Consider the following 24,544-nt stretch of genomic DNA (forward strand, 5'->3'; position numbering starts at 1 on the left):
TGGAGTTTGTTGTCCAGTACCTCGGGATGTATCATAGATGACCTCAGATTTTTTCACCATGTTACCCCAGGATATGCCTTAAATGGAAAAAAAAAACATTGGGAAAACCCTTTTTCCAATAGTTCAGACATGACTTTGTCCCTATATTTCCTTAGGTGACTTCCCCTTTTTGTCCTAATCTTCCTTTTTTGAAATTAATGTAAATTTAAGCATGAGAGCTCAAGTTCTGGGGTATCATCAGTCAGACTGGCCCACATAGATACCCGGAAAACTCCCGGTGGGCCCAAGTGTCAGTGGGCCCTCCTGCTTCTAACCATTTGGTCTAATTCATGGTAATTTCTATTTCTTTATGGGAACAAATCGATTAAATATAAAGAATAGATTATAGTATGTAAAGATAAAAAAAATGGGAAAATATAGAGAATGAAGGAAAAGTGGAAGAAAAATAGTTTGAAGAGTGAGCCCACAGTCTAACGTTTTCTGGTGGGCCCCTGGCATCCCAGTCCAACACTGGAGCACTAGTGCTTAAATTTACATAAATTTTCAAATTTACAGGCTACTTCATTGAAAGCTCAACAGTAACCCTTCTTATTTTGCCCCACCTGTGAGTTAGACTGGGAACCCCCACCAGACCCCCTTGGAAAGGGCAATTGAGTTGGATATCTTGGACACATTCAGTGTAGCCACAGGCCAATATCCCTGTGACTCCACTGGATGGACTTTCGCACAAACTGTTCATCATATTGCAGGAGGAGGAGGGATAATATTTTAACATACTCTCCCATACAGATTCGTTCCTTGGTCTCTTTTTAACGTGTGCTTCTAAATGCCCCACAAAACATACATAAGTGGAGACCATGGCAAAATCTGAGTTTTCCTTCTGTTTTTTCTTTACTATAGTCCCACTTTTTTCCACTTCTGGGGCTACCGTACTGGCCTGTTTTACCAGAGAGTTTGAGTTACCATTGCCAGCTGTACTATCTGCCTCTTGGGGCCCCTTATCCTCCACTTTTGTAGCACCCACCTGCTCCCCCCCTGGAGGAGCATCCTTATTTATCCCCACCCCACACTTCCACCACATGAATGGGGTTCTAAACTGGCCATGAGGACTCCAACAAGCAGCCAACTATTTTAACAAATCCCATATACCCTCAAGAATGCCCCACTAACGTTGTGCCTGTATTAAAACCTGGCTGATCAGACTGAGATGTAGATGCTAACTGTAAAGAATGTGTCTCTGCATTGGGTGAGCAGGTGCTGGGATGCTGGCAGCAGCAGTAGTGTCTCTCTGTTCCGGTAATTCCAGCAATAACACCCCCCTCTGAACGTGCTGCTGCTTATTGCCCTTCGTCTCCTTCCTGCGCTGAATTCCTCAGGGATGTTTGCATGCTCTGTGTGGGCTGTTAGTGCCCCACTTGCTCCCTCCATGCTGGCAGGCTCCTGGATCCCTGCTTCTGAGGGGTTAATTATGTAAAACTGCTCCAAGTCCCTCCTCCTTGTGGCTTGCTACTGACTCGCTCTCTCTCTCTCACACATGCTGCCTGGATCCGTCCCCCACCGCACAGGCTGTGCTCTCTTCTGCCGCTAGCTGCCAGCTCTCTCTCACTGAGACCGAGACATACAGGGAGCCGGAGCATCTTAGCAGCTGGACCAAATAGCGCAGCAGCGTTCAGGTAAGATTTACTTCTCACCCTCAGTATATTCAATCCCCATGGCTCTGGTTAAGTAAAATTTAATGACAGACGTGTTTCTATCCTCAGTGTGAGACGAAAGCACGACTTAGTAGCAGTACGACCACCCACATTCATATTAAATAAATGTACTTGTATGTGGCAGACAGGGGTGGCGCTTAAGGTGGCATGAAGTAAATGGCGGGCTCACAAGGTGACAGGTCGCTGCGCTTCTTGCCTTCCACATCCTTTCATCTACATGTCTGTATTGCGCTGCTGGTGACCTTGTAGCTGTTTCAGTGTAACCGACGCCACAATATTGCACTAAATTCTATTTATTTGTAACATAGATTGGGAGAAATAGCACACACTGCCTTAACTCAAGATTGCCCTTGTATAAAGCTCGTCAGAAGCTTACAGTTTCCCTTCCTTTATGCCGTCATGATTGAAATATCCGCTGCTCTACATCCAGCGCGCTGCCACAGATTAAGCTTTTGCTTTCCTAACGTTTATTTGACACTCGCTCAATGTACATTTTATGTTTCCAGCAGCTTCCCTTTATGTTGTGTTTAAACAAGTACCCACACTAGAATGTTCTTTCATCCGATATTTTTAGATGATTCTCTCTCCACTTGCTCATATGGACCCTGTAGGCATCTGTCATTAGCGCATTCTGATTGGTTGATTTAGTCAAATGCGTCATCGCTGTAGTGAGCGTCTACCAGGGTGTGCGTGTGTCTGTGCGTGTTTTGGCTACCTTGATGAATTCATGTTCATAGCCACATGGTGCTAAGCCAGACTCTAGCTTTTGTTTATCACAGTGTTCCTTGTAATATAACACCACATTTTCTTCCTTTACATACTGTTCTCAAATATAACCGAAGGGCATACAGGTTACATTAATGACAGCAGTGTCTTTTACTCCCACACATCTTCCTGTTACAGTTAGAACTTGTTTTCCTGTTAGTTGATCAGTGAGTAAGCACACACACCATTACAAAATGGTTGTTCAAGGTAAAAAATGTAGAAGGCCATTATTTACTGGGGACAAGAAAAAGTGTGAGATCAGGGAAATGTATTATGCTTTATATATCAGCAAGACCACAAGAGAACTGTAAAATGAGAAATGTTTATCTAAGTGGTAAGGAAATGCCAGCATTTAAACCCAGAAGGAAGTACAGGGGAACACTCAGTTTAACTGAAAAAGCTACTTAAATGAGTGATTAAACGTTTTCAGGAAAACTCAAAGTTGCTTTAGACTTAATTCTACTAAATACTGTATACTATGGCTGAATGAAAATCCTTATGCTCATATTCAGAATGTATAGTTTTTCTTTAATGGTTATTAGCTTTAATAAGCAGGAAATGCTCTCTTAACATCCTCTATTGGTCAATATTTTTTTGTAATCCTTTTTGTGGTACAGCACTGCTAAATATGTTAAAACATTATATGTGCTTATTAGTAAAAATAATAATCGAGCAACAAGTAGCAATATAAAGGTATTCTGGGGCATTTTGCCCCCTGTTTCATTACACTAAAACCACTAAAAATGGTTAATCAGTATATATATATATATATATATATATATATTATTAGCTTTTTGTCACCTCTGCAAACTTGATCTTAGTGTCGGAGCATATTATCATATTATTTTGATAAAATAAGGGCTTGCACTCCAATAATCACAGGCACAGTGGTAGTATTAAAAATTAATTATCTTTTATATAGTATACAAAAAGGAACAAAAGTCAATTTTAATCAATGGAATACAGTCAATTTCACATAATTCTATAAGATAATACATACCACAAGAATGTGCACAGGTAAAGAAAAAGGACACACAGGTAAGCGGATACACTTGCCAAAGATGAGAATTACCCCAAAGTTTCGGCACTGAAATCCTTTCTCAAGGGAGCATTTTATCATAGCCTGCTTTATGCTGAAAGGCAGTCACAATGTGTGCTATTGTCCTAAAAACCTAACCAGTATTGTTGAAATCAAAACCAGGCAGCACCTGGTGCAAATCAGAACTAGGCACTCTTTCCATTCCACTCCTTGTTCATGAAGCCACGCTATTGGGAGGTACAGGTATGGGATCTCTTAACCGGAAACCCGCTATCCAGAAAGTTCCGAATTACGGAAAGGCCATCTCCCATAGGGGCACATTCATCAAAGTACGACTGGTCAGAGTACAAAAAATTTTTTGTGCATTTGTGCCACTTTTTCATACGGCACAAAGTGTGACAAAATCTTATTGTCGCGCCGACTATGAAAGTTTTGGATTCATTCAAGCTTCGGTATCGTGACTTTCCTTGGGCCAAGTTGGAGCTGCAGAGTGCCATTGAGTCCTATGGGAGGCTTCCAAAATCATGCACAGAAGGATCAAAGTTAGAAAGGTTTTCCTGCATTTTACAATCGTTCGAAAAAATGTACTATTCGGCCATTATACGATAAGATACAATTTTTTCGTATTTTCAAATACAAATTTTCCGTACTTTAAAAAGCACAATACAAAAAAATCATATTTCATACGATTTTTTTGTATCATGCTTTTTAAACGTACGGATATCGTATTTTGATAAATCTGGCCCAAAGACTCCATTATAAGCAAATAATTCTAATTTTTAAAAATGATTTCCTTTTTCTCTATAATAATAAAACAGTACCTTGTACATGATCCTAACTAAGATATAATTAATCCTTACTGGAGGCAAAACAAGCCTATTGGGTTTATTCAATATTTAAATGATTTTTAGCAGACTTAAGTTATGGAGATCCAAATTACAGAAGATTCCATATCCGGAAAACCCCCGGTCCCGAGCATTCTGGATAACAGGTCCCATATCTGTACAAAGTCCCAATCAACATGAGTACTAATGTAAAGATTCCAAATGTTCTATTCCTTGCATTTATTTTTTATAAGAAACATTTTTGTATTTTACAGCATAAATTTGAATATTGCACCTCTACAAATATAAATTAAGACCAACAGTCGGTAGAGACACCATCCTACAATGCATTTTAAAACTTCCAAAATGAGTTTGGAATTGACTGATATGCAAAGCATGAATACACCAGAGGATGACAACATAAGTAATGATTCGAATGAGTTGATAAATGTGGACAACCCTAGGACGAGTAGGTGGGTATAATTCCTTATATTTCTTTAAGCTTTCATCCTACAAAGCTAAAACATTTCTATTTAGATAACTAAATTTAACATTTTAAAGGGGATATATAATGTGCTGTGTGTAGTATGTAGTCTAAATATATAATAAAACTTATTTTAAACAGTATACATTACAAGCCTGTCCCTACTGTAAAATAACTGTCATGGAGCCATGTTAGTTACAGATGAATGGCTCCATGACAGTTATTTTACAGTGGGAACAGGCTTAAATACCTAGGCATTCGCTGCACTTTGTAAAGAGGGCCATGCCTATGTCAGTTGGGTATACTCGCCCACAAGCTTAAAGGACAAAGTGTACAGTGGCCCCACAATGTATGGAAACTTTTCTTTTGTTCTGATAGTAAATGGATATCACTCAGGATCTTCACTATACTAATACCAATAATTGTATGAAACGTCATTCTGTAGAATATCATGGGTATTAGTATGGCCAGCCTAAGTGTCTGGATGCATATAAACATAGCAGCTTGCAGAAAGATCAGTTTTACCTTATATGTGCTACTAAGCCTGGTGTGAAGCTAGATAAGAGGATTACTGCTAGCACCGAGCACTTTCAGGGCTAAGTTATTTGTTCCATTGAAGGGAAGTTGCTATCTATAAGAATAAAGCTGGCCATACACATTCAGATTTTATTCTTCTTCCACTGATCGTTCGGCTATCGGTCGTATTTTTACATGCAACAATCAAAAACTAACTTAAAGGGGACCTGTCACCCAGACATAAAAAGCTGTATAATAAAAGTCCTTTTCAAGTATGGGTGTGTTTTTATAACACACCCATACGCATTATAAAGGCATTTAAAAATCCCAGCTGTCAGTCATATATTGCTTGCCCCGCCTCTATGCCTCAGGCATAGAGGCGGGGCAGACAATAACTTTAGCTTTCTGTTCAGCTCTACCTAGATGTCACTGCTCATATCACTTTTCCCCTCCCTCCTCATCATCTAATTGTGTAGCCAGTGCATGGGTATGGGCATCTGGTCCCCCATTCTGGCACATAAACAAGATTTTGGCATGATACAAAGCTTGTCTTAATAACTGTGTCCACAAAATGGTGCCTGCCTGCTTGCTGTGATTGTGTAATTCCAAGACTGAAGGAAACAAGATTCATATTATTTATATAGAGTAAGTGAAGTTTATTTTGCTCTACTAACAATATAGAAAAACATTTGGAGTTATTTCTTAGGGTGGACAGGTCCCCTTTAAGGTAGATGTAGCAATTTCTAAAACTAATGTAGGGACCCATAGGGTTAACATGTCCCTATGGCTTTAAACCCTACAACTTCCGTAGTTTGTGCTGTTACTGGGCAAAGACCCATGTATCAAATTATAGTTTTGAATATGTGTCTTATTGATTAACAGGGAGACCACTCCCTTGGCACTCTGATATAGTGTTTAGCAGAGGGGTGGGTCTTCCTCTTTGGCTGCATCTGCTGACTCTGGTGGAAGTTCCACTGAGCCTGGGATCAACAGGGCCCCAGTAAAGTGAGTACCCTAGAGGCTGCATCTAACTCTAGTGAAGTCAGGGAACAGGGACCCCATCAATGAGGAGTAGGAAGTCAATGAGGAATAATAGTGTCAGGATAATTTATAAGAGCACTTTCTAGGAAAGTGAGATTAGTTAGAAAGAGCAGTTTTCTGGCTCCAACCAGGTTAAATTAGCTGGAACTATTCTTCCCTACAGGCACTGTTGCCTTAGAGCAGCACCACAGTTAAGACGCAGGTATCAGGTCAGTTCCTATCCCTGATCCCTAGTCTGCTGCGAGGGTTAAGGTCCCCATACACGGGCCGATTCTAGCTGCCAATATCGGTCCCTTAGACCGATTCGGCAGCTATTCGGCCCGTGTATGGGCACTACCGACGGGACTGCCCGATCGATATCTGGCCTGAAATCGGGCAGATCTCGATCGGGCAGGTTTAAAAATCTAGTCGGATTGGGGACTGCATCGGCTTGTTGATGCGGTCCCCAAACCGACTTTGCCTATACCTGTGGGGCCAAACGATCTCGAGACATCACCAAGCGAGCGGATCTTAAGGTGTATGGGGACCTTTACACTAACTTAAGGTACACCTTCCACTGATGTTCAGGGCTGAATCGTCAGATTTGAAGGTAGAAACAATAGAAATTCTACTTCCTTCTGCCGATAGAGGGGATTATAGGCAGATAGGGGATGTTCTTTTTTCCCATAAAAACGATCAACGCACCAGAGGTCACCCTTTTAGATTAGAGGAACGGAGCTTCCATTTGAAGCAGCGTAGGTGGTTTTTCACAATGAGGGTAGTGAGGTTGTGGAATGCCCTTCCTAGTTATGTGGTAATGGCAGATTCTGTTAAAGCCTTTAAGAGGGGCCTGGATAAGTTTTTGAACAAGCAGATTATCATTCTCATGATAGAACCATTATTAGCTGCTAAATAAAATACTGAATCCTACTTTTATCTTTGCTGTTATTAGGTAATTCCTAGTTACCATATAGATGTTTACACCGTTCTTTTCTTGGTCATACGAAAATATCATAGTAGCGATCCGAAAGTCACAAAATTTTTGTATCGTTGTTAATGGCACGAAAACCTTTCTGAATTTGAAACTTCAATGCATGAGTTTGGAAGCGTTCCATTGGACTCAATGGCACTCTACAGCTCCAACCTGGCCAAAAGAAAGTTATGATACCAATGCTTGAATGAATTCCGAAATGGTCATAGTGTTTGCGAAAAATATGACTTTTTTGTGGAATTTAATGAAAACCACTAAAAAGTCGTACTATTTTAACAATATTATTTATTGCTACTTGTATGGCCAGACTGTGCCAACAGAATGCCATCCATCTTTTCAGTTTTTTATATACATTTAAATAATGGAGAAGTGGTGGAACTATTAATGTTCCATTATTATAGGCAGCTGATCCTCAAGTAATCTACTAAATCAGGAGATCCCAAACCTTTTATACCCGTGATCCACATTTAAATGGAAAAAGTGTTGGGGAGCAACACAAGCATTAAAATGGTTCCTGGGTGTGCCAATAAGAGCTATAATTGGCTCACGATTGGGGAACTGATGGCTGGGGAACACTGTACTAAATCATAGTCTATGAAACATAAGCTAAATATACTACCAGAAGTGAATTAATTTTTATAACCCTCCAGTCTCCTCTATCAGGTGAGGATGGAATTACATTCGGCATTATTCAAGCCATAATTCTGCATATTCAGAGAAAGAAAACACTTGTAGGAATGAATTCTTTTTTTTCTTCTATCTGCAGTACATTTATTGCTGATCGAGAAAGTAGAAGGAGCCTAACCAACAGTCATGTGGAAAAAAAAAAATGTGAGGATTATGTAAGTGTAAGTATTTTTAAATAGTTTTACACTTTTCCATTTTTAACTTTTTTAAATGCACAATATATTGAATTTAAACCAAAATCATATGTTACAAATTATTTAGAATGTTTTTGGTTAGGGGTTTGTTAGCACAAAGTTGCTCAATTAGGTACAGCAAATAGTGTGAGTGAATAGATGGGGTGTGGGCCTGTGGATGGTGCTTCAATTGTGGCTTACTTCATAACGTATACATTTAGTTGAACCTGTTTATGCTATTAAACCCAGTCAACCTCTGGGTCATTTACTAGTTTGTTGTTTACAGTTCATTTCTAAACGCAAACGAAAACACAGTTTTGTGCATGCTGAAAAAAATATTTTTTATATATTATAGGTTAGCGATAAAATATGTGTAACCTTTTCTTGCCACACTTCTGTAGAAGTAGATTACACTCGCTCTTTTATGGGCTGTTTCCTTGTAATTTGGAATCCAGTAGCCTGGTCCCACTTGCATGAACAGTACTGGGAACTGGGAATTACAGCGCAGTGCCTCCACCTAGTGGGCACTGAGGAGCACACCTCAGGGGTTTCCACTAGGAAGTCACACACTTTTGCAGCAAAGATCACTTTTATGTAAAAATAGAAAATTGCAACGGGCATCTAATACAGAAACAATCCTACACTGGGGGACCTATCTGTCTCTCTAGCAGATAATACACACTGATTGTCCTTTCGATATCACAGTCCCTCAACTCTGGATGGCATTAAAAATACATAGTTCAGTTAAATGCAGAATGTCCCTTCCCAAAAGCTCTTATACCCCAGGTAGCGCTACCTGCCCCATAGTACGACTGCTTGGATTTAGTAGCCGCTCCCATGTAGCAGGTACACAAACCTGTCCTCACATAGGGGCCCTACACTTCTGGCTTAGCCAATATCCTCCCTTTGGTGGCTCACTAACCAGGGGGCTCTTAAAGGCAGACACACTGGAGTTCACAGGCAGCTCTGCAGCGCAGATACTTTCCACAGTGGCACCAGTCACCTCCTGGATCTAGCAGCTTGGCAGGGAACAGGATGGGTTTTTTCTGTACAGCTGGGGCTCTAGGCCTCCTGGCCAAGCTCCACACAGGATAAAGATGAAGCCTGTCTGATCTCCTGGGCAGTCTCTATCTCACTGGTTCTGGCTGGATCTGGAGCAGGGGTCTCTTATAACCTTCTGGCTCCACCCTTGGTTTTGGTTTCAAAGCCAGGCACTCCCTGGTCCTCCTTCTCTCCCAGAAGTGCACTGGGGCTCCCAGCCAACCGGGTTATTGCTCTGCCTGTAACCTGTAAGGCTGAATAATGTCAGGCAGAACAGTGGGGAGGTTTCTCTGATCCCCTACAGATGCAAATTTCAGAGCCCACAGACACATGGAACCCTGAAATTAACACCTGTCTTGAGGAGTTTACTTCCTGGATTCCCTTGCATCTACACATTCTAATGCTGTAATTAGTGTCACATGCAACAGTGCTTTATTCACAAAATTTACCAAAGCAGATGCATCTTAACAGGTGCCTACTGTTATGGTGGAATTCTCTGGAAAGTATTGGAAAATGTGGATATTTGCCACATTGAGCTTCTGTTTATAAATGAGGGATATATTTAATTTTGTCTGGGTATGATAATTCAGTGTTAAGAATTTTCTCAACGCTGAAAGTACACTATTTTTGTAGTTTCCCTTTACACTGAAAAAATGCTGTTCTGTGAACCAGTATAATAACTTGAAACTAAACTGTGCTTAATTTTCAGAGTCCTGGCAGGACCTCCATTGGAATGTCTGTCTTTAACCTGAGTAATGCTATTATGGGCAGTGGGATTCTGGGTCTGGCATACGCCTTGGCTAATACGGGTATTATTCTTTTTGTGTAAGTACATGCTTTATATTTCAGACATCTTTGCCATGGATTCTGGGGGTTTGTAAAATAACATTTTTTCCAGCTGCATGCTGCTATTTGTCACTAGTGCACTGCAAATTGCTCGTGCTGGAAATCAGTCAGACCAGGTAGTCAGCAGCTCACAGCCTGATTGTGGTGTTTGAAGCTGAAAAAACATGTCAGGTTGAGCTACTAATAAATAAATGATTAAATATCCACAAGTCTAAGAATAAAATAATAAAGGATACTTGCTACAAATACTGTATGTATTTAAATATCCGCCACAGCAATAGATAGGCAGCTGGGCTCAAAATAAGGAATGAAAATGAAAGATGGCCATGTGTTCCACAATGGAATGCACTGCAATTTTTAGCCTTCCAAAACAGCGAAATCTTGCCAGCCCCATAGTAGGGGGTCAGCGGAGGGAGCCACCATGGTAAAGGGGAGGTTGGTAACGGTCCAGCCAGGTAACTGAGATTGTTATGGGGATTGTTGTGCTGGCGAGGGGTATGTGGGTCAGCAGGAAGGCAGTCAAACTGTGACAAAGAGCAGGGCCCAGCAGGATCAGGGCCCACCAAATGTTTTCTTGGCATGCCAGTGGGCCAGTCTGACTCTACTAATGTTTGGTTTGACCTCTTGGTTATAACCCTTTCTTTAATTTGTCCTTGCCTATTGTCTTCCGTGATATGTGGCTTTTGTGGTGGTTTTTGATTTTTTCACCATTGGCAGCTATACTCTGTGTTATAATTCTTGTTTCACAAGTAATTCTAATTGCTATGAAAGCTTTGTATCTTGTACGTTACTGGCAATTATGTCACAGGAGATTAGAGAAGGCATGCATAGATCTGAATGCTGTTTGTTGCTTTTGTGAAGTGGTTTTCAATCATATTATAAGCAGGTGACATTGCATCTACAGACAAGAGTTACAAAATGGCCTTGTTTAAAATATAGATTGCCATTAAGTCAAAATGTATAGCTGGTTTGTGTAAAGGCTATATAATCACTTTCTCTTGAAATAAATAATTCCTTCCTCTACTTAAAGAGGCAGTTGCCACACCTAAACAGTCTACTAGAACCAAATACAAGGGCCATAACATTTTTGAAATGGCCAGTCCATTTCATTCTTCTGTCTTTAGGCGAGGACTTCAAGCAAACAGACCTGGGCCATCCATATGTAGGACCAAATTGTGCTGATCCAATAATTGGTAATGAGTAGAACAAACAATATACACACATGTAAAAAACAGCAAATATGTAAAAAAAAGATTATTATTATTAACATTTATTTATAAAGCGCCAAAATATTCCGCAGCGCTGACATATTCCGCAGCATTTATAACAGAATTACAAAAGAAGTCATACCCCTGGGTAGTATTAAAGCAACAGTAACACCAACAAAGTAAGAGTTTTAAAGTAATTATAAAATGTGATGTTGCCCTGCTCTGTTAAAAGTTGTTACAGAGATACTACTGTAGTTCATATAAATAAGCCACGGGGGCAGCCATTTAAACTGAAAAAAAGTAGAAAAGGCACAGGTTACATACCGTAGCACAGGGGTGTCAAACTCAATCACATAAGGGGGCCAAAATCTAAAACACAGGCTAAGTCGCGGGCCAAATTTTTTATTTATATTTTATATTTATCACAATGTGTAAAAAGTGGAGTAAGACATTACCGGTGATGTTGCTCATAGAAGCCAATAGATGCTTTGCTACTGTTGAAATCTGATTACTGATTGGTAGCCTTGGGCAACATTACTGGTAATGCTTCACTCCACTTTTTACACAGCATGATAAATATACCCCTTAGTTACTATGTGAGGAAAATGGAAATTGATCAGGCTGGATGCTCAGACACACTCACCAAGGGCCACATTAAAACAGCCAGGCGTGCCGGATTTAGCCCCCGGGCCTTGTGTTTGACATATATGCCGTAGCAGATAACAAATATGTCCTGTAGAGTACAATGGTGTTTTATCTGTTATCTGCTATGTAACCTGTGCCTTTTGTCCTTTTTTTCAGCTTGAATGGCTGCCCCTGTGGCTACACAGCTGGGTATTTATATAAACTATAGTAGGGTTTCGGAGGCACCAGTTATACCAGGGCAGGGCAACAGTACATTATATTGTACTGTTCATTTAAAGGACATGTAAACCCCACGCACAAAAATGTAATCAGTGAACAGCTTCTTTGAAATCTTTCAATACCTGCCATTCTGGTTGTTCAAAGGTTAGTAGTAAGGCTGCAGCATCTCTTAATCACATAGATTTCCTTCTCCTCCTCTAATGCACTTGGCTCCCTCCCTCAGGAATTTACTTTGGCTGTTGGCTAGTGACATGCTCAGTTGTTCTCAGCTCAGATTACTAAACAAGTCCTTCAGTCAAGCAGCCAATGAAGACATGGCATTGCTGGTTTCCATAGAAACTCTGCTCTAGCTGTCTGCTCATATTTCTCCTTTCCTCTCTTTTTAACTCTCCCGAGCTCAGCGTAACCATTACAGTGCTCAAACAAAGCACAACTTTTTATTAAAGGACGTTCTCCCTGTGTGAGCCTGCATTCTTGATTAAATTTATGCTGAACTAGGGTCATTTTGCTGAACTAGGGTCTCTTTGTGCATGTATGCTGTTTGCAGATTTAAATGTAACTGATGATGTGTCAGGGGGAAAATGGCCACCGGGTGAAAACTGCTATTTGTTTTACAGTAGGAAAATGTGATGGTGCTGGCAAACAGAGGGGATATATGCAGTATATATGATGCCGTTTGGGTGGGGGTAGATGTGCCTAACTTATACAATAGAAGGAAAATATAGGGTATACATGTTCTTTAAAGGACAATGAAAGGTTAATATAAATTAAAAGTAAGTCTAAAGGCATTCTTTTTAAGTACTTACTGCATATCTAAATTCCCAGATCCCTGCTTGCTTCTCTGAGATATGGTGCTGGCAGCCTAGAGCAGTGTGAAGACTACAGTGACATCACTGAAATCTCTCTGTCCTTCCTGTAGGCTGCCAGCGGCAGCCTTCCTATTCTCTGAGCATGTGTGTAACTTGATCCTGTCTCCTTTTCTGAGCTACACATACCCACCAGCCAATCAGAAGCGGATCTGCCAGAAGGGAGGGGGGAAGGGAATGAAACACATGTGCAGTATGAAGCAAGGAGGGAAAGGAAGGGAGAATACCTTTTTAGAGATGGCTGCCTGTTCTAGAAAATGTGAAGTAAGTGTGACTGAGTAAATATTTGATTAGGTGAGCCAAAAGTGTGGCGTTTTTACTAAACAATAGGAGGACCATTGGGCAGTATGCTTTTTACATTTTGACTTGCATTCTCCTTTAAGGGTGAATATCTAAATCCTTTGCATTTTTTAAATAATTTTGGATAATTCACCAGATTCAATTTTCAGTACATTTTGTACCAGTAATTAAATATACCACATTCCTTGTATTGCAGTTCATATATTGTTAAATCTGATTTGTGAGTGACAGATGCAATAAGAGTTGCAGCAAGCAGCCTTGGTTGCATATGTTTAAAGTTGTAGTCAGCATAAAACTTTCATAGTATTCATAAAACCTCAATATAGACCAAATTTAAGACACAAGTGGCAGGGTACAAGGTGCAAAACAAACTCAGGCCATCACTTTTGCACTCAAACCCAGGAATAGTAATGCTCATACAATTTGTACTACAATGAATCACACCATGACAGTTTCCAGTGAAGGAAACTGAGTTGTACAAGAAGTCTCAAATGTGCAGTTATATCCTGAAAATCATCTGGAACACATTTTTGGTAATAATCACAGGTGCATGTTTTTTGTAAAATTTCTCTTAGGCTGATGTCAGACGAGGCGTAGGGCGGATATTTTCGGCAAGTGGAAAAGCCAAAAATTCCGCCCTACGCCTCCTACATGTGCCTGCACCTGAATGAATGGAATATGCTTGGGTTCAGGCACATGTAGCGGAAATATGCATAAAAACGTGAGAGTTTGAAAGTCTCGCGTTTTTATGTGTATTTCGGCTACATGTGCCTGAACTCAAGCATATTCCATTCATTCGGGTGCAGGCACATGTAGGAGGCGTAGGGCGGTATTTTCGGCAAGCGCTTTTTCGCTTCCTGAAAATATCCGCCCTACGCCTCGTCTGGCATTAGCCTTAGATGCAAAAGGGAAGTCATTAGTGGAGTTTTTATTACCACTATGCCTTGTGTGCCTTAGCCCTAAAAAGTGATTAACCCAAGTAAAGTTAATTGCTTGCATTGTGCTAGGAGGAAGCACACAAAGGTGTCAATAGCTTCATTTTAATAATTGAAAAACATTTATGAATGTTAAACATAATTAGGGGTTATTTTAAAGTTTGCCTGAAAGGAACAGTTTAGTGTAAAAATGAAACTGGATAAAATAGACTGTGCAAAATAAAAAATATTTCTAATATAGTTAGTTAGCCAAAAACATAATCTATAAAGTCTGGAGTGAGCAGATGTCTAACATAACAGGCAGAACTCTACTTCCTGCTTTCAGCTCTCTAACCTCTTAGTCAGTGACCACTTGGGACATAACTGTTGAGTTAGTTTGTAAGTCTGCAGGTCAGAATCAAAAGCAAGCATACAAAAAGAGAGGGGGATTGATCAATGCACATTCCCTGGTCCCCTGTTTCATAAGTAAATTATCTATGCTAATGCATGTATTTACAAACAGGGGTTTTTAGTTACAAAATTATGATCATAAGATTGGTAAGCCACCATACCACGTCAAGGTAAACCCCGCATGGTGGTCCTATCTATTTACCTCTGGTCATATTTTTCAAAGGCTGGCACTCCCGTGCACTATTGCCATTCTTGACCTGGGGGCTGGTTTGAGTCAGAGGGCTTAGTCACTCCCATGCCTTCAGCTTTTATAGAAAGAGATTGCCAGGACAACAACTTGGTTCCACAGGCTTAATCCTCCCCCGCTTGCGGCTTGTAAAGGAGAAGACTGCCCATTAACCAACACCCATTTTATTAAAGACATAAGACCACCATTAATGGGACGGGTGTGGGGGTGCTAACCCACATGGAAGTTTGGCCATTCTTCCTGCAGAATAACATAGATACATAGAAAGGGGTTGTGGGAGCACTCCAAGGCTAAATAGAGTATACAAGTACAATGGAAGTGCGACTGATCTGGCCAAATTAACTACAAGCATACACAAAGAGAGGGGGATTGATCAATGCAGAATCAAAAGCAAACTAACTGAACAGTTATATCTAGTATAAATAAATTTAAAGCAACTGGACTTGTTAAGTAATCATTGAAGACGTTTCACTACTCATCCGAGCAGCTTCTTCAGTTCCAGAAGAAGAAGAAGCTGCTCAGATGAGTAGTGAAACGTCTTCAATGATTACTTAACAAGTCCAGTTGCTTTAAATTTATTTATACTAGATATACCATGACCTGGATGAATGAAAATCTTCATAGACAACTGAACAGTTAGTTTCACCCTTGAGGTCACTGATTGGTTACTGACTTCTAACAGCTTAGAAAGCTGTAAATGAGGAAGCTGTGTTCTGGCCATTATGTTAGACATCCATTTACTCAAGCCTTTATATATTACATTTTTGGCTAACTATATTGAAAGCATTTTCTATTTTGCACAGTTTATCTCTTTTACCCAGTTTCATTTTTCCATTGAACTGTTCTTTAAATGTAAATCATAAAATATAAATACTGTAACATTTACAAGTGCTAATCTTTAAAACTCATTGTCTTTGTCTCAGGCACAGAATTGATTAAGATAGAAATCTAAATTATTTTCAGGATGCATAATTCATTTTATGTGTGCAGATGGCATGCAAAAGGATCTTGAACAAATCATGGGCCAGATTCAGTTCCATAAGAAAAATGTATCTAATAGTTTATCACCTGAAATCTTATGGACGACATTCAATTTGAAGAGAGAAAATGTGTCTTCTAATTTAATTCCATTTTTTTCCCCATAGACGTAAATTGAGTTTTCATGTGATAAACTTGCATTGAATTGCATCTGTCTCGATTGGAAAATCTGGAATTGAAGTAGGAGATAAGCTTTTCTCATCAAATTGAATCTGGACCTATGGTGATTAAGTTACAAAATACAAGATTTTCTATCAAAATTCATTTTCATTCTTAAAAGAATTATCTGGAATATATTATTGATGCATGTAGACCCTTACTATATGTGACTTTTTGTTCATTTAACCCTTTCACTGCCAGCCGTTTTGGTCAAAGCGGAACTTGTATTGCCAGACAGTTTTTGAACATTTTGCACTGTTTCACTTTAGGGGCCTTTCCTCTGGGGTACTTTTAGTTTACCCAGGAAAACAATATATTGTTTTTTTCAGGACAAACTAAGCTTTCAAAATATGGAAGAATTTTGGTGTAATTCCAATTCTGTAACAAGATATAGGCTTCTAAATGTCTAAAACATTTTTAAAAATCATATTTTCCATAATATAAACACATATACCAGAAACAAAAATTATTTATTATTATACATTTCTGGAAAGAACAGATTCTGGGGAATCCAGAATAGGCACAATTGTCTGTCTACTCCAAACTATCAAGTCACAATGCTTTCCTAAAGTTATAGGTTTTTATCAAAATTTGTGAAGTTTTTAAAAAATCGCTTCAAAGCTTCGAGTCTATAGTATCTTATCTCCTACAGGTCATAAAGTAACCAAATAAAACACCCTAAATATGAACGCCAGGGGTCCACTGAACAGTTTGATGCCCAGAAAGTCATATATTTTTGGAAAGTACACATTCCCCCGAATCTAAAATGGGTACCCGTGTCTTTCTACTCCAAAGTACCAAGCCACACAGCTTTTCTAAAGTTAGCAATTTTGATGGCATTTCCAAAAATCCCTTCAAAGCTTCCAGTTTCCAGCACCTTATCTCCCACATAGCATTAGGTACCAAGATAAAACACCCTAAATTTGAACTCCAGGGGTCCACTGAACAGTTTGATGCCCAATATGTATAGGTTTACCTAAGTATGTGGCATGTAGGGGCCCCAATGTGAACATACCCCATAATGATCTATCATTTCTGTCATTTCAGCTCCTGCAAAATCAACACATTTACATACTTTATGTGGGATAATGCTACAAAAAAGTACGCTCACCCCAGAAAGCCATATATTTTTGGAAAGTACACATTCCCCCGAATCTAAAATGGGTACCCGTGTCTTTCCACTCCAAAGTACCAAAACGCAAAGCATTTCTAAAGTTAGCAATTTTGATGACATTTCCAAAAATCCGCTCAAAGCTTCCACTTTGCAGCATCTTATCTCCCACATAGCATTAGGTACCAAGATAAAACACCCTGAATTTGAATGCCAGTGGTCCACTGAACAGTTTGATAACCAATATGTATAGGTTTACCTAAGAATGTGGCATGTAGGGGCCCCAATGTTAACATACCCCATAATGATCTATCATTTCTGCTCCTGTAAAATCAACACATTTACATCCTTTATGTGGGATAATGCTACAAAAAAGTATGCTCACCCCAGAAAGCCATATATTTTTGGAAAGTGCACATTCCCCCGAATCTAAAATGGGTACCCATGTCTTTCTACACCAAAGTACCAAGCCGCAAAGCATTTCTAAAGTTAGCAATTTTGATGACATTTCCAAAAATCCGCTCAAAGCTTCCACTTTGCAGCATCTTATCTCCCACATAGCATTAGGTACCAAGATAAAACACCCTGATTTTGAATGCCAGTGGTCCACTGAACAGTTTGTTGCCCAGTTTGTATAGGTTTACCTAAGTATGTGGCATGTAGGGGCCCCAATGGGAACATACCCCCATATGATGCGTCATTTCAGAAAATCAACACATTTACATCCTTTATGTGGGATAATGCTACAAAAAAGTACACTCACCCCAGAAAGCCATATATTTTTGTAAAGTACACATTCCCTCGAATCTATAATGGGTACCCATGTCTTTCTACTCCAAAGTACCAAGCCGCAAAGGTTTCCTAAGTTTGCTGATTTTTGTGATATTTCAGAAAATCGCCTAAAAATGTTGCAGTTTGCCGCATTTATCTCACACAATATCTTGCGTACAATGGCAAATCACCCCCAATAGGAACATCAGAGGTCTACTGAACAGTTTGATGCCCAATATGCATAGATATACCAAAGTCTGTGGTATGTACTGACCCCAAAATGAAAATAGAGTATATGGATTTCTCGCCTGCCAGCTCAGCTTTTGCACACAGAGCCCCCTGTCAGTGTATTATGTGCAGTAACACCCCCAAACTATACAGAAAAACCCAGAAAACCATATATTTTTGGAAATTACCCATTCTGACAAATCCAACATGGGTAAAGAGTCCTTTCTATACCAAAGTACCAAGCCGCAAAGCTTTTCTAAAGTTAGTGGTTTTTATGATATTTCAGAAAATTGCCTAAAAATGTTGCAGTTTGCCACATTTATCTCACACAATATCTTGCGTACAATGGCAAATCACCCCCAATAGGAACACCAGAGGTCTACTGAACAGTTTGATGCCCAATATGCATAGATATACCAAAGTCTGTGGTGTGTACTGACCCCAAAATGAAAATAGCGCATATGGATTTCTTGCCTGCCAACTCAGCTTTTGCATAAGAGCCCCCTCTCAGCATATTATCTGCTGTAACACCCCCAAACTATACAGAGACCCCCAGGAAACCATATAGTTTTGGAAAGTACACATTCTGATATATCCAACAAGTGTAAAGAGTCCTTTCTACACCAAAGTACCAATCTGCAAAGCTTTCCTACAGTTATTGGTTTTTATGACATTTCAGAAAATCGCCTAAAAATGTTGCAGTTTGCCGCATTTATCTCACACAATTTTTTGCGTACAAAGGCAAGTCACCCCAAATAGGAACACCTATGGTCTACTGAACAGTTTGATGCCCAATATGCATAGATATACCAAAGTCTGTGGTATTCACTGACCCCAAAATGCCGCTTCTGCAGAGAGAATGCTTATCTGCCAAACAACGTACGCCGCACGTTGTTGGCAGATAAGCTCTTTCCCTGCAACAACGTACGCCATACGTTGTTGGCAGGGAAAGGGTTAATGACTCTTACACACGGGCATTTAATGGAACATATGAAAGATCCACCACAGGGGAAGCAGACTGCGTGTAAGAGCCCTAATTTATAACTTCTTTCCCAGTTAAAGTTTACTTTAAACATAACATCTTTTAGGAATTATAATAGATTCATTTGGATGTATTTATTTATAACACTATTTATTTCTTAATGTAACTGTTGTTTTTATTATACTGTTAAAGATTTGTGGTTGCTTTCATAATGAACATATATGTTTTCATATCTAATCTTAGATCTGTGTCCAGACCTGTTTCTTAGACGTTTAAAAGAACGTAATGTTAATTTACAAACATAAGTGCTAAACTGAACAAGTTAATTTGCCCATGGTAACTAATCTTAGTAAATTAGCCATTTTAACTTTTGCAATTAGAGAAAAAAGGCATTCTTTCTAAGTGCATGCTCACATATTTAAAGGAGCAGTATACACCTCTATATTCTTCCTATTCTTTTAATAAAAAAACATTTTTTTGTTAATAAAAAGAAATAACTGCATTTTTTGCATTCACACTTACTACATTACTTGTAATAAGCTGAGTAAGATTAAATAGAGATAATGAACTGTGTATAAACATTCCCTCTTTCCCCACTTTGTTGTTTTGACATATAGATAAGCAGAAGTTCATTATAGCTACCTTTCAAGAATTGAGAAGTTTTAAACACTGCTTAGCTTCAGTTTCTTTGTTTGCCCTATTTAACTTAAAGGGGAAGTATCATAAATGGGAATCTGCTTAACTTGGTTCAGTACAGACAGGCAGCTTATGTTCTGAGCAGAGAGGAGTGGGAGTGGTCCAACCATTCTTATCTGACATCTAAAGTTTAACCCCCACCTGCCTTTTTTCCTATCTGAAAGAAAACCTGGAAAAAAATCAAAGATTCAACCCAATTCACCCTTACTTTGTCTGACACTTTCCCTCTCACTCACCTGAGTTACTAACAAACACATAGAGCATTATTTCTTGGTTATTTATGAGAAAAAACATGAAAGAAGCCACATATTACTTGCTTTTTCCTTTCTGAGCAATGTGAAACATACATGCCAAGTGAGCTAGCAGGTGATGTGGGAGTTGTAATTAATCAGTAACTTTAGGGCATCCACTTGCACATTCCCATACCTTTTATATAACTATTAAAAAAATGTAGGAACAATAACTTGTGCTACTGTTGTAGTCACTCTTTATATGTATGCAAGCTAATTGATAACAGACTATATGGCCAATTCTTAAGAATACTGGACTGGCTTTAGGTAGGGTTATAGTCCATATTCATTCACTAAATTTTTTTTACTTTGTTTCAAAACTGGAAACCACAAATCAAAAAGAGACATCACTCAGAAGGCAGATCAACCAGGTCAGGGGAAAACAAAAATCCATTAGAAATATAACCAGTGAGCCACCGGGCCCCCTGCAAAAAAAGGGCCCAGCGCGCACCGAAGCCTAACCCACCACCCAGTTATAGTGTTTGTGCAAAGGTTTCCTTTGTTTTGTTTATACATCACCAGCCACAGTTCAGGCTCTGCCCATGTAGCAGAGTAAAGTTAATGCCACATGTAGCATAGGTAGTGTATTCTCGGCAAGCTGAAAAACGCTTGACGAGAATACACTAGGTACGCTGAAAAATCCTCCTACCTGTGCCTGCACCCGATAGCATTGGATACGCTCGGGTGCAGACACACCTAGCTGATATTGCTGAAAATGCAAAGTCTCGTGTTTTTGGCAGCTATCAGCTATATGTGCCTGCACATGAGCCTTTAAAATGCTATCAGGGGCAGGCACAGGTAGTAGGATTTTTAAACGTACATAGTGTATTCTCGGCAAGCGTTTTTTGGGTTGCCGCAAATACCCTACCTATGCTACGTGTGGCATTAGCCTAAATGCTACAGACTGATCAGGTGGGCCTGATTAGACTCAGCTGTCCAATCAAGAAGCCTGATAGCCTGGCAAGTCAGTCTGCAGAAGAGCTCTGACAGAGAGCCGTCTTTGAATCCAACATACATGATTCTATGTGCCTGTACACACAGTTGCCCGTGCAGAGGTCTGCAATATTGCTGCAATTGGTGTGTCACTGCCACTGATATGGAGTCTCTGAAGTCTCTTTTATGTACTCTTTACATTTGTTAAACTTCTATCTGGCTGCTGAAGTAAGATTTGTATCTGCATGTGTAAATTGCAGGAGGGTGACTGGCAGCTGATCTAAGTCTGCAGGTGAGCAGCACAAACCCCAAATGCAAAAGAGCCTGAAGTGCTGTGTATATGTGTATATAAGCAATAAGCTGCTTTACTGTTCTGTATACATATACAACTTCATCAGCACCCAGCCCAGCTCCATTCCTTTATTTCCCTCTGCACGTTTGTTGTTTAGGGGTGTGGCCTCATGACATGCCACAGCAAATCAGCTTTCACTCTGCTCTGTCACTCACACATTTCTGCAACACTGACGCAAAGCAGTGAGCCAGAGATTTTGGAAGGTGGGTGGGGAAGCTGCTACAATAATTGGCCTTAACTTTGTAAGGGTGCAAAATTTCTAAAAGCTATAAATTGTCAAAATGTTTGTCTAGACTTAGAGCTGGGCGGTATGACCAAAAATTTATATCACGGTATTTTTCAAAATTATATCGGTATCACGGTATTTGACGGTATATAAATAAAAAATAAATAATAAATATTGGTGGCCAGGAAGAATCCTGGAATGCTGGTGATACCGTCTGTGGGATAGATGTTTATGTAAATTAGAATTTTCAGTTGGGGTAACTTCCGAACGGAAAGTGTTTGATTTTTAAAAAAATGCTGGGAAAGTAAAATTCATGGAGGCTTATTGGTACCTAGAAATAGATGTCTACTCTCTAAAAACATTTTAAATTGAGGTTTAATCCTAAATAAGAGGTAGCCAAGGAATGCAAAAACCTTTATGGTCATGTGTGTTGGAAGGGACCTGTGTCCATTGACCAATTCTGTAACCTGTGCTGTAACTGAGAAATTGCTAGCTGTCAAAAGGCTGAGTACTCCTAAGTTATTAGGGTTTTTTTCTGCACTTAATTATTTAACCAAGTGTTGGGGCAGTGTGATCTTGCAATGTCATGTGTTGCGTGACATACTACACCAGGTAATTTTGTTCTCTATTTATTCACTCTCTACACTTCTTTTATTTGACCTAACTACTAGATCATCCACAACTGCTTAACTGTGGTTAAAGGAACAGTAACACCAAAAAATTAAAGTGTATAAAAGTAATTACAATATAATGTACTGTTGCCCTGCATTGCTACAATTGGTGTGTTTGCCTCAGAAAGACTACTATAGTTTATATAAATAAGCTGCTGTGTAGCCATGGGGGCAGCCATTCAAAGGAGAAAAGGCACAGGTTACTTAGCAGATAACAGATAATTCCCCATTATATGGGGCTTATCTACTAGTTATCTGCTATGTAACCTGTGCCTTTTCTCCTTTTTTCCAGCTTGAATGGCTGCCCCCATGGCTACACAGCAGCTTATTTATATAGTAGCTTTTCTGTAGCAAAAACACCAGTTTTTTGCAGAGCAACAGCACATTATATTTTAATTACTTTAAAACACTTTAATTTTTTGATGTTACTGTTCCTTTAATGTTTCCCCCAGATTCCTGTCATATGTGTGGTTAGTTAAGCAAATGTCAGTTTTACAATGGGGGGGAAATAATGTGTTTTATTTTCATATTGTTCAGCTAAAGTTTAAGCTGGTGTACAGAGTCCCTGGAGTTAATGGACAAGAGTGTGTTGGTCCTCCATTATTATTATATTGCAGTAGTCTGCTCCATGTGAATTGGGTTCGCAGAGAGATTGCTGCTTGGTGATTATTCTGCAGCTGTGCAGGGATTGGCACCCCAAAGAAGGGAGCTAAGATTTACAGTATAGGCGAGAAAGAACCATGGTGAAACAGGGTCTGCGGGTTCTGTATGACCCTATTTCTTGTAAGTGTAAAAACTTCTGTGTTTGGCTTGTAAAGGATTGGAGCACAAAACCTTTGGTTACTAAGGAAAATATTTCAGTTGGTCAACAATGCACTACTGGTCCAGTAGCCTACACATTCATGAAGATGTGAGTTCGAATCCCGAATGGGAAAAAATCGTATTAGTCACGATAATATCGTATTGGCGATCTGAAAGTCACAAACTTGTAAACAGCATGAAAACCTTTCTGATTTTTTCGCGCAAGCATATGAAAAAGTCGCGTGGGCGTTAAAAAAGTCGCGCAAGACACGAAAAATTCAGCGAAAATACGCTCGGAGTGTTCAAATGAACACAAAGCCATATTAATTTTGGTCTTGTAACTATGGCTACAGAAAACATGCAGTCAAATCTGGCACTTTGCATGTACCTCCTTTTTAATTACTCCTTTACCCATGTTTACCCATTCAAAACCTACTGTTTTAGTAATTGTTAACTGATGTGAAAAGCCTGATATTAAGTGTTATTTGATTCTAGCAATATTATTGCCAGAATTAGAAGAAGTAAATGTCCTTTCTCTCCTACACAAAGCTGTTTGCTTTTATCAGCACTTCCGATGAGCAGTATTTCTATCCGAACCTTACAATAATTAGTTTTCTTAACTGATCATTTGTCATGTAGCATGTGACTGTAATAACTACAAAATAACTATTTTGGGTGTGAGGCGTGACTGATTTGTTCTGTATTTCAGCAATGATATTTACAACAGTATGAATAATATTTTGGATGATATCTTTCTGTGACACACTCATGTCCTAGAGAAAAGTTGAATCATTTATTATAATTACAGTATCCACCCTTTCTGTATAGTCTGCAGTATTACCAGATACAAAAAAAAGAGATATTTTAATCACATGCACTTTGTTGCACTACTCTCTCAGCTTATCCTTAGCCAATAATGTGCACATGCTGAAAACCAGAGGAAAAAACAGAGGACTACTGTGCACAAAAGCATCTGCCCGAAATAAGTTATTGACACAGTCATCCAAAATGATAAGAAAAAATGGCTAATGACCTGTAAACCAGATTATTCCAAAGTGCAGAAGTGTTAAAATCATTAGTAAAGCATGCAGTAGTTGAAAAAACATGATGCCAGGAAATAGGTTCCTGCGCCAGTATGACTGAATAATTGGTTAACACTATCGATTCTGAAGTGGGCTTTTTTCAAGTGGGCTTTTTTACCTCCACTCTGACCTACTGATACACTCACATTTATAAATATATATATATATATATATACATATACTAACTATAGATCTTGAAAGCACTATAGCCTTGGGTATTATATTTGTCCAAGAAGTCATTCAACTACTCTTAAAGGCTTTAATGGAATCTGCCATCACAGCATACACACCTTCTG

The 24,544-nt window shown here is 39.3% G+C and overlaps 1 protein-coding gene across 2 annotated transcripts in view; it reads left to right on the forward strand.

Moving 5' to 3' along the window:
* Positions 1–1,512: 1,512 nt before the first annotated feature.
* The window catches only part of slc38a1 (solute carrier family 38 member 1), a 42,546-nt gene continuing 19,514 nt past the window's right edge, over positions 1,513–24,544 (forward strand). The window contains exons 1-4 of one of the 2 annotated variants that reach the window (XM_018092276.2): positions 1,513–1,673; positions 4,616–4,813; positions 8,118–8,199; positions 9,962–10,077. In XM_018092276.2, the coding sequence (XP_017947765.1) occupies positions 4,686–4,813; positions 8,118–8,199; positions 9,962–10,077 (326 nt within the window). In that variant the 5' untranslated portion in view covers positions 1,513–1,673; positions 4,616–4,685. The remainder of the gene's footprint in view (positions 1,674–4,615; positions 4,814–8,117; positions 8,200–9,961; positions 10,078–24,544) is intronic. The other variant, XM_031898954.1, reaches the window with a different exon arrangement.

Source organism: Xenopus tropicalis, chromosome 3 (genome assembly GCF_000004195.4).
Source record: "Xenopus tropicalis strain Nigerian chromosome 3, UCB_Xtro_10.0, whole genome shotgun sequence".
Classification (NCBI taxonomy): Eukaryota; Metazoa; Chordata; class Amphibia; order Anura; family Pipidae; genus Xenopus; species Xenopus tropicalis.